Source organism: Chrysoperla carnea, chromosome 4 (assembly GCF_905475395.1).
Source record: "Chrysoperla carnea chromosome 4, inChrCarn1.1, whole genome shotgun sequence".
NCBI lineage: Eukaryota > Metazoa > Arthropoda > Insecta > Neuroptera > Chrysopidae > Chrysoperla > Chrysoperla carnea.
In genome coordinates this window covers 63,190,487-63,206,658 of record NC_058340.1, presented here as the reverse complement: position 1 = coordinate 63,206,658, position 16,172 = coordinate 63,190,487, and the positions used below count along the sequence as shown (strand labels likewise).

The 16,172-nt window shown below is 29.2% G+C and overlaps 3 protein-coding genes across 5 annotated transcripts; 1 reads left to right on the top strand and 2 right to left on the bottom strand.

The window, feature by feature from the left end:
* Positions 1-2,041: 2,041 nt before the first annotated feature.
* LOC123298130 lies at positions 2,042-6,024 on the bottom strand. 3 transcript variants are annotated; one of them, XM_044880042.1, is made up of 7 exons: positions 5,970-6,024; positions 5,166-5,358; positions 4,413-4,444; positions 4,277-4,328; positions 4,064-4,176; positions 3,854-4,003; positions 2,042-3,759 (listed from the first exon to the last, which is right to left on the bottom strand). In XM_044880042.1, the coding sequence occupies exons 2-7, from the start codon at positions 5,292-5,294 to the stop codon at positions 3,459-3,461; spliced, it is 777 nt and encodes a 258-aa protein (XP_044735977.1). In that variant the 5' UTR covers positions 5,295-5,358; positions 5,970-6,024; the 3' UTR covers positions 2,042-3,458. The 3 variants fall into 3 exon arrangements, with proteins under 3 accessions (XP_044735977.1, XP_044735976.1, XP_044735978.1); XM_044880041.1 differs by lacking the exon at positions 5,970-6,024 and adding an exon at positions 5,630-5,696; XM_044880043.1 differs by lacking the exons at positions 4,277-4,328; positions 4,413-4,444; positions 5,970-6,024 and adding an exon at positions 5,630-5,696.
* LOC123298129 (bis(5'-adenosyl)-triphosphatase enpp4-like) lies at positions 5,991-9,461 on the top strand. The gene is made up of 6 exons (XM_044880040.1): positions 5,991-6,609; positions 6,672-6,812; positions 7,452-7,776; positions 7,849-8,052; positions 8,122-8,385; positions 8,813-9,461. The coding sequence occupies exons 1-6, from the start codon at positions 6,265-6,267 to the stop codon at positions 9,019-9,021; spliced, it is 1,488 nt and encodes a 495-aa protein (XP_044735975.1). The 5' UTR covers positions 5,991-6,264; the 3' UTR covers positions 9,022-9,461.
* A 413-nt stretch (positions 9,462-9,874) lies between these two features.
* LOC123298846 lies at positions 9,875-15,807 on the bottom strand. The gene is made up of 10 exons (XM_044880941.1): positions 15,619-15,807; positions 15,291-15,485; positions 14,797-14,972; positions 14,271-14,434; positions 14,027-14,209; positions 13,374-13,378; positions 11,180-11,374; positions 10,610-10,785; positions 10,140-10,303; positions 9,875-10,078 (listed from the first exon to the last, which is right to left on the bottom strand). Exons 2-10 carry the CDS (start codon positions 15,469-15,471, stop codon positions 9,877-9,879), a joined length of 1,446 nt encoding a protein of 481 aa, XP_044736876.1. The 5' UTR covers positions 15,472-15,485; positions 15,619-15,807; the 3' UTR covers positions 9,875-9,876.
* Positions 15,808-16,172: the final 365 nt, after the last annotated feature.

Below are 16,172 nucleotides of genomic sequence, written 5' to 3'. Positions count from 1 at the left end.
GAATCTCAAGGCCTCTTAATCCGAAACAATAGTCAACCTGTTGCGTTTTTATGGGAGTCACTTCAAGGTAGTAATGATTTTATGTTGTAGTTTATTTAACCATTATTCATTTCTCAAAAATTATCAAGAAATTTCATACGACAAAGAGTTCCACCGCCCATGCTATTTAAAACGACTTTATTAATTCTCATTGATTTTTAAAAATAGTTTTTTAATCATATTCTTTGGTTTTTATATATTTAACTTGGCTGTCATAAAAAATTTTTTTGGAAACGAGAAATAGAATTAAAGAATTGAGCAAATTGAAGAATGTGCATCTTTAATAATGAAAATCAAGACATATTACAAATAATTTCAAGAATAATCACTGAAAGAAGAAATCTCTTGTTGCTGGTGGGATATCGAAGCATTAACGGAGAAGTTCTGTTCTTGATGTTGTATGTAATATTTCTTGATTGAAAACAGAGTTGCCACATTTACCAAAGAAGTCAATATTAAGTTACTGTAAACATCCATAAAAATAATGACAAAAAATTTATCTTTTTTTTCAAAAATGTGGCAACTCAAATCATTGAAATATCAAAAATAAGCTTATTAATGGACGGATAAAAGCGTAATACTACAATCAGGAACACATAAATTATGCATATTTAAGCGAATAAATGGAAGAGGCAATAAAAATGTTCTTTGACAGTCAATTCCTAATATATTTACATTTTTATATCGCCATTTTACTGTTTAGAACAAGTAAAATGGCAACTATTTTAAATTTGCTTTTTTTTCCCATGTAATAAAATCTATAAGTTAGAATCTAACATCTAAAATTAAGAAATGAAAATTTTCTAAATTCAAGATTATTGATAAAAACTTGCTTACTTTGAACAGACTTATATATAATATAGACTGACAACAGTTTTATAAGAAAATTTCCCTCCTGAAGAGTGACAGCACGTTGTGATTATTGCAAGGATAGTAAATATCATTGGCGAATTTTTCTAGCTTCGTATCAGAGCTAGGTAAAGGTATTATTTTCATAATCTTCATTATATTTTTGTCAGGAGTCTACATTTAATATAAAATCTGTGCTACAATTTCAAAAATATAAAATGCTAGCTTTGAATCATATTTTAACCGACTTTTCCAGATTTACCACCAAACAATTCCAATAAATTCAACTTCTTTAATACAATACATATTTACTGTACAGTAAAATCAACGTACATACTTATAAACTTTACGATTTGAAATCTTATATAATTTTACCCTGATTTCAATTTCTACTGTTTCAATAGATATATTTAAAAAATTGTTTTTATAAAATTCATTACTTAATGAATTTCATAAATTAGAATTGAAACTTTTTTACGAAATACAAATATATTTTGATTTATAATTTACAAATAAATAAATTATTTTCTTTAAATAACATAGTAAAGCCATTTATTATATTTCTTTTATGAGTCGTTCAAGGATCCTGTTGCCTGTTTGTCAAACTAACATCCATTGTTACCATTTTACCCGAATTCAAGGTGTCCCGTAACTATTCCATTTGAGAGCACGGTAATGAGATGATAAAATTATACAAAGAAATTTCTTTGCAATTTCTGAATCCGATTTACCGATAATGAAATAGTGCTTCGTAAACTGAAACTTTTGTGTAAAATAATGCCGAAATCTTTAAATTTCGTTAAGGGGTAAGTATTTTTACCACATTTCGGACGAATTGAGCTCTGACGTCGTAGACCGAAGTACCAAAGTCATGTCGAAATTGTCTAGTAATATTTGTTAATAAAGTTGGAATTGTCCAGCAAAACAAAGGAGTAATGGCTTGTATATTATAAATTAAAATTGTTTGACCTACAGGAGGATTCCCTTAACGACCCATTGATTTAAAGAAAAAAAAAACCCTTCTATAAATTTTATGTCAATATCTCATAAATTAGGCATATATCACTTATCTATTTATAATAAATTGTAAAATATACATTTTTACTAATTTTATTATATAAAAAATTTTCAAGACTATTCACGTCAATGCTGTTATAACGTTTGGGTTTACTTTAGTAAAATTGTCAACAACTTTCTAAGTACCCGTTTATTTGGAATGATAAATCAATATTTTGTATAATTTGTTATCTTATTATAGCCCGATAATAATAAGTCTTTTAATAAAATTTAATATTTTACAATATAGAATTTTGTATCTAAATCAAACATTGATTTTTTTCAAGTTTTCAAAAATAAGGAAAAAATGTAAACCGAGCTCTTGTGCCAAAAATAGTCGCTATTTTTTCCGGGGCTATTTATTCCTAAACTCGAACTGATTTACTTAATTGCTAAGTGATCATTTTTTTTATCAAAACGTGTTTAATACACAACCTAAAAAGGAGAGTTTCAAAATAATAGCTGATCGCAGTTCCCTGCCAAATATTTTCTTAAAATCAATGTTTTTTTTTATTATAAAACAAAACTCTATCGCTTATATTACGTATCTCTTGAAAGCAAGCATCAAGGTATAACGCCAGCGTACATTTTTCAAAATGATTTACAACAGTAAGTAAGGGTACTATTGAGAATGCAGCGTTTTTTTAAGTACAGGCCGGAAATTTGTTATTGCTTCATCAGCTTAAAATTTATGAATTAAATTTGTCGAATGTCGCATAAACAACTTTGAATTTGTTATCCATTCGGAACCTCTACTTAAAAAGCGCAGACATTTATCTCAATACTGTGTTTGACTAATGTTTTTTGGACTAAGATTACGTTTATAAAAATTTTTGACTTGTTGTAAATAATTACAAAAAAGTGTGCTGGCATAGATGAGTCGAAAGTCTCTTTCTGATTTAAAAAGCTTTCTATTTTGTTAAACGTTTTTGAAAATGACGAGTCAGTATTATCTGCAAAGTTATTTTAGAGCAAAGGTTGATCAGTAATTTCCACACGACGTGCATACAAGAAATTTTATGAAAATGTGAGACAGACTCTACATCTTTGGCACTCTATTGGGACCAAAGCCCCCCCGCATGAGAACGTAAAATAGGCTTACGATTGAGGACGTGGTGCTGGCTAACAACTATGCATTTTCAGCTTATCTAAAAAGGCTCACTAAAGCCTTTTTAAATCGGAAAGAAACTTTTGGCTCACATGTATAATTAATATATATCAAATCCAATGTGTAATATAAAATTCTCAAAATAGTCTCAAACAACTTTATATTCTTAAATCTTTGGTTTTATTTTAAAAACTAGAAAAACAATGAAATAAACTTTCATTAGACACTTATAATAATTTTCCAACGTTTACTTAGAATATTCGCGTGCATATCAGCATTCGGATGCTTATCAGCGTTGGAATTGTGATGCATCCCAAAGTAAAGGCAATACGAACTTATATCCGTTTTTTAAATAAAAGTCCGTTTAATGATGTTTGAAATATCGTTTGATTTTTTAAAACAACGATCATCTATCTAAATCTCTACCCGTTTCTTTTAGAGCTTTTTTGGTCAGTCTTTCTATCTCGCATAATAATTGCTCAGTCTCAGCATCTAAATCACTAACAGGTAACTCACTAGAATCTTGTAACGCTGTTTGAACCGGATCCCATTCAAGTGAATCCGGTGTTGATATTTGCGACCATCCTGATAAATGTGTTATTTCACTTGGACATTTCTTTTGCTGAGCTGGTGTTGCGATTGTTACTTGACTATTTTGACTAGATGAATCGAAATGTAAAAAATCATCTTCTTCTGGCAACACCTTCCTAAAATGTTATGAATTTTGATAGTACCAATAAAAAAAGGCGAAAATTCTATGACTTTTTTATCTTGGACCCTATTTATAAATTAATATATTACCATGGAGCCGGTGAAGGATATCCTTCATGTTCCCACTCTAAGTCAATAGAAGATGGCGGTGTTGAAGATGATAAAACAGACTGTTCTCGTCCAGCTCCACTAGTAAGCAATGAGCGCGCATCCAAACATTGTAAAGAAATATCTCCAGCACTAAAAAATCATTAAAATTTTCAATTATGTTGGAAATTACTACAGCAAACTATGGAATACCTGGTGGATTGTGATGGCCTAGATTGCACGGAAGCAGATTTATGAAGTCTTGAATAATGGGGATCTCCCAAGGGACACCATAAGTCCTCAGCCAATTCCAAAACAGGTTTTTTCTATAATAAACATCAATAACATTTAATTTAATACGCAAAAATATATCATTGAAAAGAATTGGGAAGATTCGAAAATTAAAAATATTAAAGGTTCTTTTACCTTGGTTTTGCATTTTCGTTTATCCATTTTAGCAAAAAATTTCGACACGATACTATCGTCAAAAGCAGCGTGTAAAAATTAAAATTTAATAATACAATGACTTTTAATGTTAAAAACTATATAAAAAAAAACTTACTTCGTTGGCATTTTAGGGCCCTGGGCACGCTCCTAAAATTTATTTCAACAGTCAAAAGATTAATAATTTTTATTGAAGAAAATCCACTGGCCGTTTGGGTATAAAATATGCCAAAATACGGCAACTTTGATAGATATTTATACGATTTTTTCCACTCAATATCAACGAAAATCACGAATCGTTCTTGTGGAAACGGAATCAATCTAATAATGTAAAGCTATGGATTGAAAAATAGTAAAAACTTTAAAATATAGAAGGGCATACGACTTTATTATTAAGTAATTCATCACGAGTTCATTACCACACCGCTTGATCTGGCAACAGTGCAAATTGTACCTTCCAATTTTTAGACACAGCCTTTAACAGCTTTAAAAAGGGATATTTTAGCTTCCATCTTACTGTGGTAAAGTAATGTACGGTTTAGATATGTTATACCCAAACAACCACTGGGTTTTATCATAATAATTTTTGAAAATATTAAAAATTTCGATAAGGCTATTCGTTCATAAGCGTACATTAAGCGTGTATAATTCTTCTAATTAATGTATCCCGTGATTGAAAAACCCAGACGATCTGCAGGTTAGTCAAGCCTCTAATGGAGTCGTGTTAGTATGGATCTTTTTGCTTCTAGTATTATTAACCCTGTAATGAAATTCATAGGCGTTCTACGGGTTGGCCGTGAATGTAATGATATCGAGTTAGATACACTTTAAATACGCGCTTATATACGAATAGAACCACTCTAAAACTTACTTCGCTAGAATCGACCAAATGAAAAAATTCAATGCTATCGTCGTGCCGGAAAGTACGATTACTCCCAGAACGATGACGCATATTGCCAGAATTACTGCGGTGCAAACATCGTCCAAGGCATGTACCCATAGCACCGCACTTCCAAATTTTTCTTCTTCAAGTAACACCATTAGTATTATCTTCACGTTTTCATCTAATAAAAGAAATAAATCATAAAATTAGCAACTTCTGTTAAAACTTTTAACATCGATATGTTAATAGCAAATATTGTTTTTGGTTTTAAATAAAGAAATTTTCCATCAATTTTGTTTCAAATCTTTTATTTTAATTACAAAAAACATTAAACTAAAAAAATTTCGAAAGTTAAAATTTGAAAAATATTACAAATGAACTTTTAATTAAAAATCCAAATTTTTAATTTTTTTTTAAAGAAAAAAAAAGCCAAAATACTTTAATGCTCTTACATTTTGAAATATTCAGTGTTAAATATTTATTTTATTCAGCGAAAACTATTCACTTTTCACAATAACAGAATTATATTTATACAAAAATAAGAATTTGACATTTCTAAAGGCTGATTTACGTGAGTCAATCATCTTTTGATTATTCATTTGTTTTTTTTTTAAAGGTTATCGATATTCTTTTGTTTGCAATTTCACAAAGATTTATGCCAAAAAAACAACAATTGAATGAAAATTGTCAAAAACAATTGAAAAATCAAAATGATTGTGTTTTGTTTATTGAATTTATTTTCATAGTTTAAAAATAGAACAATTAAACGCGGGAACTTTTAAAATTATTTACCTTTCAAATATGACAAGTCGGTTCTATTTTGACAACCACACTTATCACAAATTACCTATCCACGAAAACATAATTAATCTAAATTGACACACCTGTCTTCAGTGATTTTATGGTCAAATGTGATAACTTGGTGGTAAAATTTTAATATTTTAATCATGTCCTTGAGATTTGGAGTCATAAATAAAAAGCATATTTCGTATCGTTTATCACAATATGTTTCATAAATACGATTTTTCGAAAATGTTAACTAGTTAACTTTTTCTAACCCAGAATGAAGGTGTAAAAAACTCAAAAAATGATTCTTAAATACATATCAATATTTCTAGTTCTATCGTTTGTAAATACTTTATCAAGATATCCGATTTTGGTTATAATTTCTTACGATGCATTCCGTTACGATTACTTTAACTCAAATCAGACCCCATACATTCGTGATTTCTTTAAAAAAGGTGTATCAGCACATCATATTTCAAGTGTAATGCCTACAAAAACATTCCCGAATCATTTTTCAATTGCCACTGGATTATATGCGGATGTACATGGTGTTGTGGGAAATAAAATTTATGATTCGAAGTTGAAGGAAATAATCGGAAATAGTTATGAAATGTATCATTACAATGATCAAGTGGAACCGATTTGGGTATGTTTACATTATTCTACGAATATTGATTTTGGTATTTACGATGAATTTTTTGTTTGTAGATTCGAAATGAGAAAGCTGCATTTGATCGTCATTCCGGTGTAATGATGTGGCCAGGAGGTGAATTTGCATATCAAAATGTTAATCCAACTTTTAAAAAATCATGGAATATTTCAGTAACAATGACAGAACGGATCGATACGGTAAATTATTATCAAATTTCTGTTTTTCAAACGATTCAATAGGGAATATTCATGAAATTTAAATTTAGTTCAAATATTATTCTTCCGTAACTTTAATGACTGGACATTTCAACTAAATCATTATTTTAGTAATTAATATCTTTTTAATTACTTAAAATTAATTAATAAAAGTACGAATTCAGTGAGGGCATTTAAAAATTTCTAAAACGGAAATTCAAATTTTTATACAGACGTGACATCATAGTATGGGCTTGTTAAATTTGTTGGCATACTGTATGATATTAATTACTTACATTTTATATGATATTTCATTAAATTATGCTATTCTACGGCTTTTTATTAGAAAACTTAATAATTATGTGTGTAAATTCTATGTTGTAAGTTCATTTTTTTAAAGTCTAAATTATACATTGAACTGTCAAAATTTGACAGTTCACGTACTTATACGTCATCAATAGAGAGCGCTAAAAAACTGCGTTTAAATATCTCAAAATTATAATGTATTTTAAATATTTGTTTACACTTAAATCAGCATTTTTAAGCAGTATTTATATTTTTTTCTTTGTTATAACGGTGTAAACAATGAATTAAAAATATAAAAAAAATACATAAATATTCCCTATTTCATATTCTTTGTAGGTAATGAATTGGATTAATCATCCAGAAACTCCGGCGAATTTAATATTTTTGTATTATGAACAACCGGATGATGTTGCACATGTAGATGGTATTTTTTCGGAACGATTTAATAAAACGTTGACAGATCTAGATTATTTTACGAAATATTTTGATGATCAACTTAAAATTCATGGAATCTACGATCGTGTTAATGTTATTCATTTAAGTGATCATGGAATGATCAATTATAAGTATGAAAATATAATAAATATTACACAGAATTTGGATCCAAATTCATATAAATTAGCTGGATCATCACCATTTTTGCATGTAATTCCAAATCAAGGTAATTTTTACTGAAAATAACAGCCTTTCTTATATTTTGAAACATAATCGAATTGCATTTTTTACGTTTCAGATAATGAAGTTGAAATTTATGAAAACTTAAAGAATTTATCTCAAGTCAATAAACATTTCCAAGTTCTAAGGCGAAATGAATTGCCTGATAGTTGGCATTTAAAGAAAACAAATCGATGTCCACCATTAATTGCTATGGCAGATCCAGGATATGCATTCCAAGACGTTCTGGATTTAATAAATAAGTATGCGAAAAATCGAACAAGTAAGTTTTGCTAGTTTTTAAAATAATATCAATTGTCAAAAAAAAAAAACTATTATTTTCTGCTTGTAGTAAATTCATTAAGTGAATTTGGAAGCCATGGCTATGAAAACACAGAGTTAAGTATGGCCGGATATTTTATGGCACGTGGTCCAGGATTTAAGAAAAATTATAGGGTACCACCATTTAAAAATATAGATTTATATCATTTGTTTTGTGCCATTTTACAAATATCTCCAGCAAAAAATAATGGATCATTCCATAATATTGAACCAATATTGGTGTTACCTGCAGACGAGGGTGAAAATAATATTCTGTCTTTGCTTTTTGTATTTGGTAAGAAAAATTATTTCATTTATATTTAGTTAAAGAAGAGGTTAGCAGGTTTATTTATTTTTATACCATGTATATGAAATGTATTAAGGTATATTAAGTTTAGTCCCAAGTTTGTAACGCTTAAAAATATTGATGCTACCAACAAAATTTTGGTACAGATGTTCATAAAATCACCTAATTAGTCCGTTTTCGGTTGTCTGTCCGTCTGTCTGTAAGTCGATCTATCAACACGATAACTCAAAAACGAAAAGAGATATCAAGTTCAACCTCTATTATGTGTTGCGATAATTCTGGACAACTCTGTAAATTATCTGTAACAATAGGGAATATTCATGAAATTTAAATTTGGTTCAAATATTTTTCTTCCGTAACTTTAATGACTGGACAGTTCAACATTTTAAAGCTTACTTTCTTAAAAAAATTTTAGTTGGAGGTGCTATTTTAACAATCATATGTTTGGGATGTGTTGGTTATGCAATGCTCTGCTTAATGAAAGGCAAAAAAGAAAGTGAAAATATTTCAAGGGCTGAAAAACGTTACACAAGTGATTTAGACATGGCGATGGTAGCATTAAAACAACGAAAAAATCGTGAAGCTCAACAATTACTAATCAGTGACAGTGGTGAATCTTCTTAATAACAATTTTCTTTTTTTGTTGTGACAGTCTTTTTCCAAACAATATTTGAAAGATTTTGGAACGTATATACGTAAATTTTGCACTTGGAGGCTGAATATTAAAAAGCCTGTTTTTAATTTGCTTTACACATCACCAATTTAGACTGAAATTTTATACTCTTACAATGGGAATGGAATTTTAATGAGATGTGGTCTTCGAAAGAGACATAAGGTATGGTAATTTTTACAAACGATTGTACTAGAAAATACTTTTTTATTATATTTTCTGTGTGATTTTGAACGAATCGTGTACCTTTTTATCGAGTCAACATTTTAAAAATTAAGGATTTTAAAGGATTAAGAAAATAAATTCGGTGTTGGTTGGTTACCTAGTTAATTTTTTTGTATATTTTTGTTGTACTTAATTTATTGAACTCATTATTAAATGTCTTTTTTCGTTATGTATTTGAATCTTTCCTTATGGTGTCCTTGAATTTTATTAGAGTCTGCGACTTCTACACGTCCATGGCAACGAGCAAACTTGTATTTCACAACTTTAGTTTATGAGCAAAAATAAATGTCATAAAATTAATTTTTGTAACTTGGCGTTTGTCCTTGTTTTCTGTCAACATCCATATTTAAGGAGGTATATATGGGGGAAATAAATGTAGGGAAAATAGCGGACTGCTTAAGGACGCGATTCAAATTCTCAAAATTCAATAGATCTGTACATTAGATAATATTCCTTCTGGCCTCTAAACTAATTTATAGAGAACATTACTTGGCATAAATATTTGTCCAATGAAATTAAATTCATCAGAATTAGGGGGTTTTGGAGAAGAAAATGATAATAATTTCCAAAATCGGCAATCTAATTTATTCAACTATTCGATACATCCGTCGCACTGTTTCAGTTGCCTTTACACCAAACTTAAATCTAGGATCAACTTTTTCTAATTCAGCATACGATATTTCAATTAAATTTTCAAATTTACATTTTAAAGCCACTTTTTGTGATGCTATATTTGAAAAGGTTGTAACAGTTACAGGGATATTGAAAGCTTTACAAAGTGGTATCCTGAAAGAAAACGAAATGGAGTTAATTATTGCGAAAAAACTAACTCTCTTAAATAGTTTACCGGGCTTCTAGTATTTCTGTTCCAATTGACATTCCTTGAAATCGTTGGAGAACTGATAAACCTGAAGCTTCCAAATATGTGTCATGTTTCAATACTTTATTACCTTCTTGTTTGCAATAATCTCTACAATCGTATAGTGTTTTCCATTTGTCGCCAATTTTCACCTACAAATTAAATCATTTATTGAAATATGTGCGTAGCCTGTAATAAAAAGGTTTTTGTTTGTTGTTCTTTTCGAATATGACCTTTAACTTTCTAAATTGTTAAAGGAGTTTTCAAAAAAAGTTTGTCGTAAAATAAGAAAAGATGGTAGCTAAAAAATTCATCTATTTCGTAAATCATTAAATTTGAGACATCATATTCACAGCTGACGATCCAATGGCGTAGAAAATGCAATTTTTTGTTTCAAGGGCCTGGAAACCAAAACATTCAATAAAAATTGGATGTTTTAGGTAGAATATGTAACTTACACCTAAAAGAATATCATCTTTTTCTGCCACGTACGTCAAATTACATCCCACAAATCGAATTGGTTTTCCTGGAATTTCAGGATCTTCTTCGAAACAAACAAGAGACATTTTTCGTTCTAAAACTTTACGAAATGATATTTCGGCTGCCTCTACAGATTCAGGATCGCCATTAATATCTACAAGAAGTCATTTTGAAAACATTTTTTTAAAAGTCGAGAAGATTCTAAAGAGATTTAATGAAAAAATAATTAGTAGATTTTATTTCCAAGTTCTGTCGTATCGCTTTTGTATAACTTAACATTTTTTTATTTGATTTTAAAAATACCTCATTGGTCTGGCAGTGGTTTAACTATTTGTCGCCCAGAAAAAAGTGCAAAAGATTAGTATACTTATTTACCCGCGAGAGTAAAACAGTGCAAAAATTTCTCGCTTTTATCATTTTTTAGCAACTAAGGGTCCTTAATTTTTTTTTCTTTATAATTCATATTCTGGATCTTCCATCTTGCCCTCCTATTGGTTATTGGTTGACCACATTCTTGATCGTCATAGATACTTAGAAAAATAAATTACCTAAATGTTTGCACGCAGGCTCGTTTCGGAAAAATACTTCAATCATATGATCCAAAATAAATGGAAACATGTCTTCTGTTGCATCTTGTACAAAAAATTTTCGTGTTCGACCATCTTTTACACGTTCAAATCGATGCCATATAAATGGAAATGGTACTGTGTTAGGCCTTACAAATGGCATTGTTGTTACGTGAACTAAAATAGAATAAATATTATTATAATGATAGATTAAATTTATATTCAAATTATGTAAAATGATATTTTTAATTAATATAAACATTTGACAGTGCTTAAACTAACTATTTTCTAAATTTATCACGTTTTAAGATATTAACTTCAAAAATACAAAATAATTATTAAATCTAAACATTTAAAATGATAAATTCACAAATTCATTCACGAATACAAAATAATAATTTATCTAAACATTTTAAATCATGTTTAAAAAAAAAAAACTACATGAAATAGGGTATTATCGTTAGTCAAAAATAAATCATGAAATTTGCAAAAAGATTAAATTTATGTAAAAATATACTTAAATATTCTGATTTCGAGTCATAAAAGCACATTTTTCTTTTAAAATATTAAAATTAAAAATTGTAATTTTTAAACTGAATATCACGTGACCTAAAACGCGGGTAAGCCCTGCTGTGATGTCATAGCGGTATGAGTCATAGACCATCAGTTAGTTCAGTGTAGACAGCTGGGTATAATATATACATAGATAATAAGTATTTATATTTATTATAAACAGATGTCTATGAATATATCTGTCCAAGTTATTTGTGTTATTTCGTATAATGATACCCATATTACGTCATTACATAGGATGCCCGCGTTTTTGACAGTTTAAAAAAGGTTTAAAATTTAATTTAAGTTTTTGGCAAGACAGCGTGTGTATTTTTCCGAAATAAATTTTTGGTTGCTTTTTATTAGCAAAATCAACATTTTGAAGTACTTTTTCAAAAATAGTGGAATACCCTATTGTAATGAGCAATATTTATGTCATCCTAGCAATTTCAACTTTAAAAACAAAGGTTACCGCGTTATAGCCTTCTTTTCTTTTACACTTATTTACCTTTTTGTTCACAATTTCATGGGCTTTAATTTTTTGATGCGAAACCCTATTCTTTTTTCTAAAATATAAGTAGGCTAAGTTATTCCTTATTATTCCAGAATAATGTTTCAAAAGACATATCTATACCAAATTCCAAGTGGATACGTCCGTTAGTTCGTTTTTGATAATTCTACAGAACATAACATTCGAACCATAGACTTTCGTTTGTTGTTTTAAAAGAGCCTGTATTCAACTTATGGGAATTTGGTCTCGGTTAAATTTGCTCATATTACCAGATTATGTATATCTTTTTATCTTGATTAAAAGTTTTTACGGGTACAATGATCCAAATGCAAACGTTTCTGAGCTATGGGCTTTAGAATGTCCATAATCAAAAGTGTATGCGTTCTGTTTTTGTATTGGAATTTGATGAAACTCGATGTATGGGGTAATTTTGACCCAAAAAGTATAAAAATCACGTTAATTTAATGATTGGATGCAGAGTTTCTGAGATATCGTAATATTTGGATCGATTTTAGTCCGTATTTCAAAAACTATTAGACCAGTCTTCGAATGCACCCGATTTTTGTACTTTTTGGGTCAAAATTACCTTATATACTAAGTTTTATAGAAATTAGAGATAAAAAAAATTTCTCGATTTTTTGCAATTTTTTGTAAGGGAAAAATTTTTGTACCCTTTGAAAAAATCGAGAAGAACGCAAAAAAATTTTTCGTTTAGTAATTTGATTAAAATCCGTGGATGGGGTAATGTAGGCCCAAAAAGTATAAAAATCAGGTTAATTTAATTATTAGACCTATATAAAGTTACATTGTCAGCGAATATAATGGGCAAAACTTCTTTTTCAAAAAAGTTCCGCACCAAAAAATTAAAATCCATAAAATTGTGAACAAAAGGGGGGATAAGTGGGAGGTAAGTTGTGAATAAGGGAGGACAATATATTGCAAGTTAAATTTATGTAAATACTTACATTTTTTAATAATTCACAATCATTCAAATAATGAATATTAAATTAATTATCATTAACAATGAATACTAAAATATAATTAATTAAAACGAATTGTTACAATTAACAACAATGCTATAGCACAAGTTTTTCAAGTGATATAAGAAACAACCGGATCTTTTAAATAAATAGTGAAATTAATATTATAATTTTATTATCATATGCTGAAATAAATATATCACCGTCAAACCGCTGTGGTTTAATAATGAAATGTAATTCTTATCTTAAGACCATGAGCTGCTTATACCAAACCCTCCCACCCACGCGGGGTTTTGCGACTTTTATATTCTTACTTAAATATATACACTAGTAAACGAGGCTTAAATATCTTAATTCTTTCCTATAGCTCCTATTGACTTGAAAATTTAACGGTAAGTGTATAAAACGCCAAAAAAACACAAGTAATACGATGCCGAGTGTTTTTGCCCAGGCGATGGTAATGAACCCTCCTTGGTAGGTGGAAAATTTTTTTTTAAAATGACAACCGGAATTCATAGATGAATTCTAAGCAAAAAGTGTAATCCAAGCATAATTCGATAATTCAATATTTTCCGAGTTATTTGAGATTGAAAATCGAATATTTAAAAAACAGACAAAAAAAATTTCACACGAAATATATTGAGGATAAAAGGGGGTTTAGAGTGGTATGATTTCAAAACTGCCATGTCAATTTAATTTCATGAGAATTCGGATGTTTTTGAGAAGGAAATAATAATTACCAAAATCAAAAATCCAAAAATAAAATTTTATTCAACTATTCGATACATCTGTCGCACTGTTTTAGTTGTCTTTACATCAAACTTAAATCGAGGATCAACTTTTTCTAAGTCATCATATGATATTTCATATAAATCCTCAAATTTACATTTTAAAGCGACTTTTTGTGATGCTATATTTGAAAAGCATGTAACAGTTACAGGGATATTGAAAGCTTTACAAAGTGGTATCCTGAAAGAAAACAGAATGGAAGTTAATTATTGCAAAAAAATAACATTTTTAAATAATTTACCGGGCTTCTAGAATTTCTGTTCCAATTGACATTCCTTGAAATCGTTGGAGAACTAATAAACCTAAAGCATCCAAATATGTGCTAGGTTTCAATACTTTATTACCTTCCCGTTCGCAATAATCTACGACATCGTATACAGTTTTCCATTTTTCGCCAACTTTCACCTAAAATTAAATCATTTATTGAAATATTTTTGTAGCAGCTGTAATACCAAGTTTTTTGTTTGTTGCTATTTTCGAATATGACCTTTAATTTTCTAAATTGTATCCCTACGACCAGTGGCGTATTTATAGTGAGATCCTTGGCACATTTTTGTAGTCGGGGTTTTCAAAAAAAGGTTTGTCGTCAAATAAAAAAAGATGGTAGCTAAAAAATTAATCTAATTCGTGAATCATCAAATTTGAGATATGTTCACAGATAATCCAATCGCAAAGAAAATGCCGTTTTTGGTTGCAAGGAACCTCGAAACCTATAAAGATTCAATGAAAATTCGACATAGATTTTTTAGGTAGAAAGCGTCACTTACTTCCAAAGGAGTATCATCTTTTTCCACTACATACGTCAAATTACATCCCACAAATCGGATTGGTTTTCCTGGAATTTCAGGATCTTCTTCAAAGCATACAAGAGACATTTTACGTTCTAAAACTTGACGCCATGATATTTCCGCTGCGTCTACAGATTCAGGATCACTTATAACATCTACAAGAAAAAAATGTTCGAAATATTTTTTTGAAAATCTGCAAGATTCCGAAGAGATTTAATGGAAAAATAGTAGTAAGTAGATTTTAATTCTAAGCTCTGCCGTATCTCTTTTGAACTGCGAAAGACTAGTACTTATCTTACAAGAGTAAAGCGCATAAATTCCGACCTTTTTGTTGTTTTTTTAGCAAGTAGAGATTCTTACATTGTTTTCTTAATTCATATTTTGCATCTATCATTTTGCCACTCTTGAAGCCACTTTCTTGATCGTCATAGATACTTACAAAATAAATATAGAAATATAGAAAAATAAATTACCCAAACTTTTACACATAGGCTCGTTTCGACAGAATGATTCAATCATACGATCTAAAAGAAATGGAAACATGTCTTCTGTTGCATCTTGTACAAAAAATTTTCGTGTTCGACCATCTTTTACACGTTCAAATCGATGCCATATAGATGGAAATGGTACTGTGTCAGGTCTTACAAATGGCATTATTGTTACGTGAACTAAAATACAATAAATATTATTATTGTAATTTTAATAAAGCATGTAAATGTGTGGTTTTTTACGAATCCATTTTTTGTATTAAATTATAATCTGTGACCAGTATGCAAATTAAATTATTTATGTAATACTTACATTTTTTAATAATTCACAATTACTCAAATGACGAATATTAAATTAATTATCATTAACAATGAGCACCAAAATATAATTGAATCAAACGAAATGTAACACAATTAACAACAATGCTATCGCACAAGTTATTAAAGTGATATAAAAAATAACAACCAAATCATTTAAATAAATAGTGAAATTGATATTATAACTTTATTATCATATGATGCAATAAACCCATCACTGTCAAACCGCTGTGGTTAAATAAGATAATGTAATTCTAATCTTAATATTATAAGACCATGGGCTGCTAATACTTAATTCCCCCGCCTTCTATACTTATATATTCTTAATTACATGCATACAGGATGAACCCTTTTTAATCGACAAGCGGAAAATGGAGATAAAAGGGGGTTATTCTTTCGGTATCTTAGAAAAAATTGATTGTAAAAATCTTACTACACATGAAAGTATAATTAAGGAGTCGGATGACATAGAGGGCGTAAGTTTCCTTACTCCCTTTTGGCCCGATCGGATCGTATAGTTGTGATCAACGATCAATTAGCCAAAAGAGC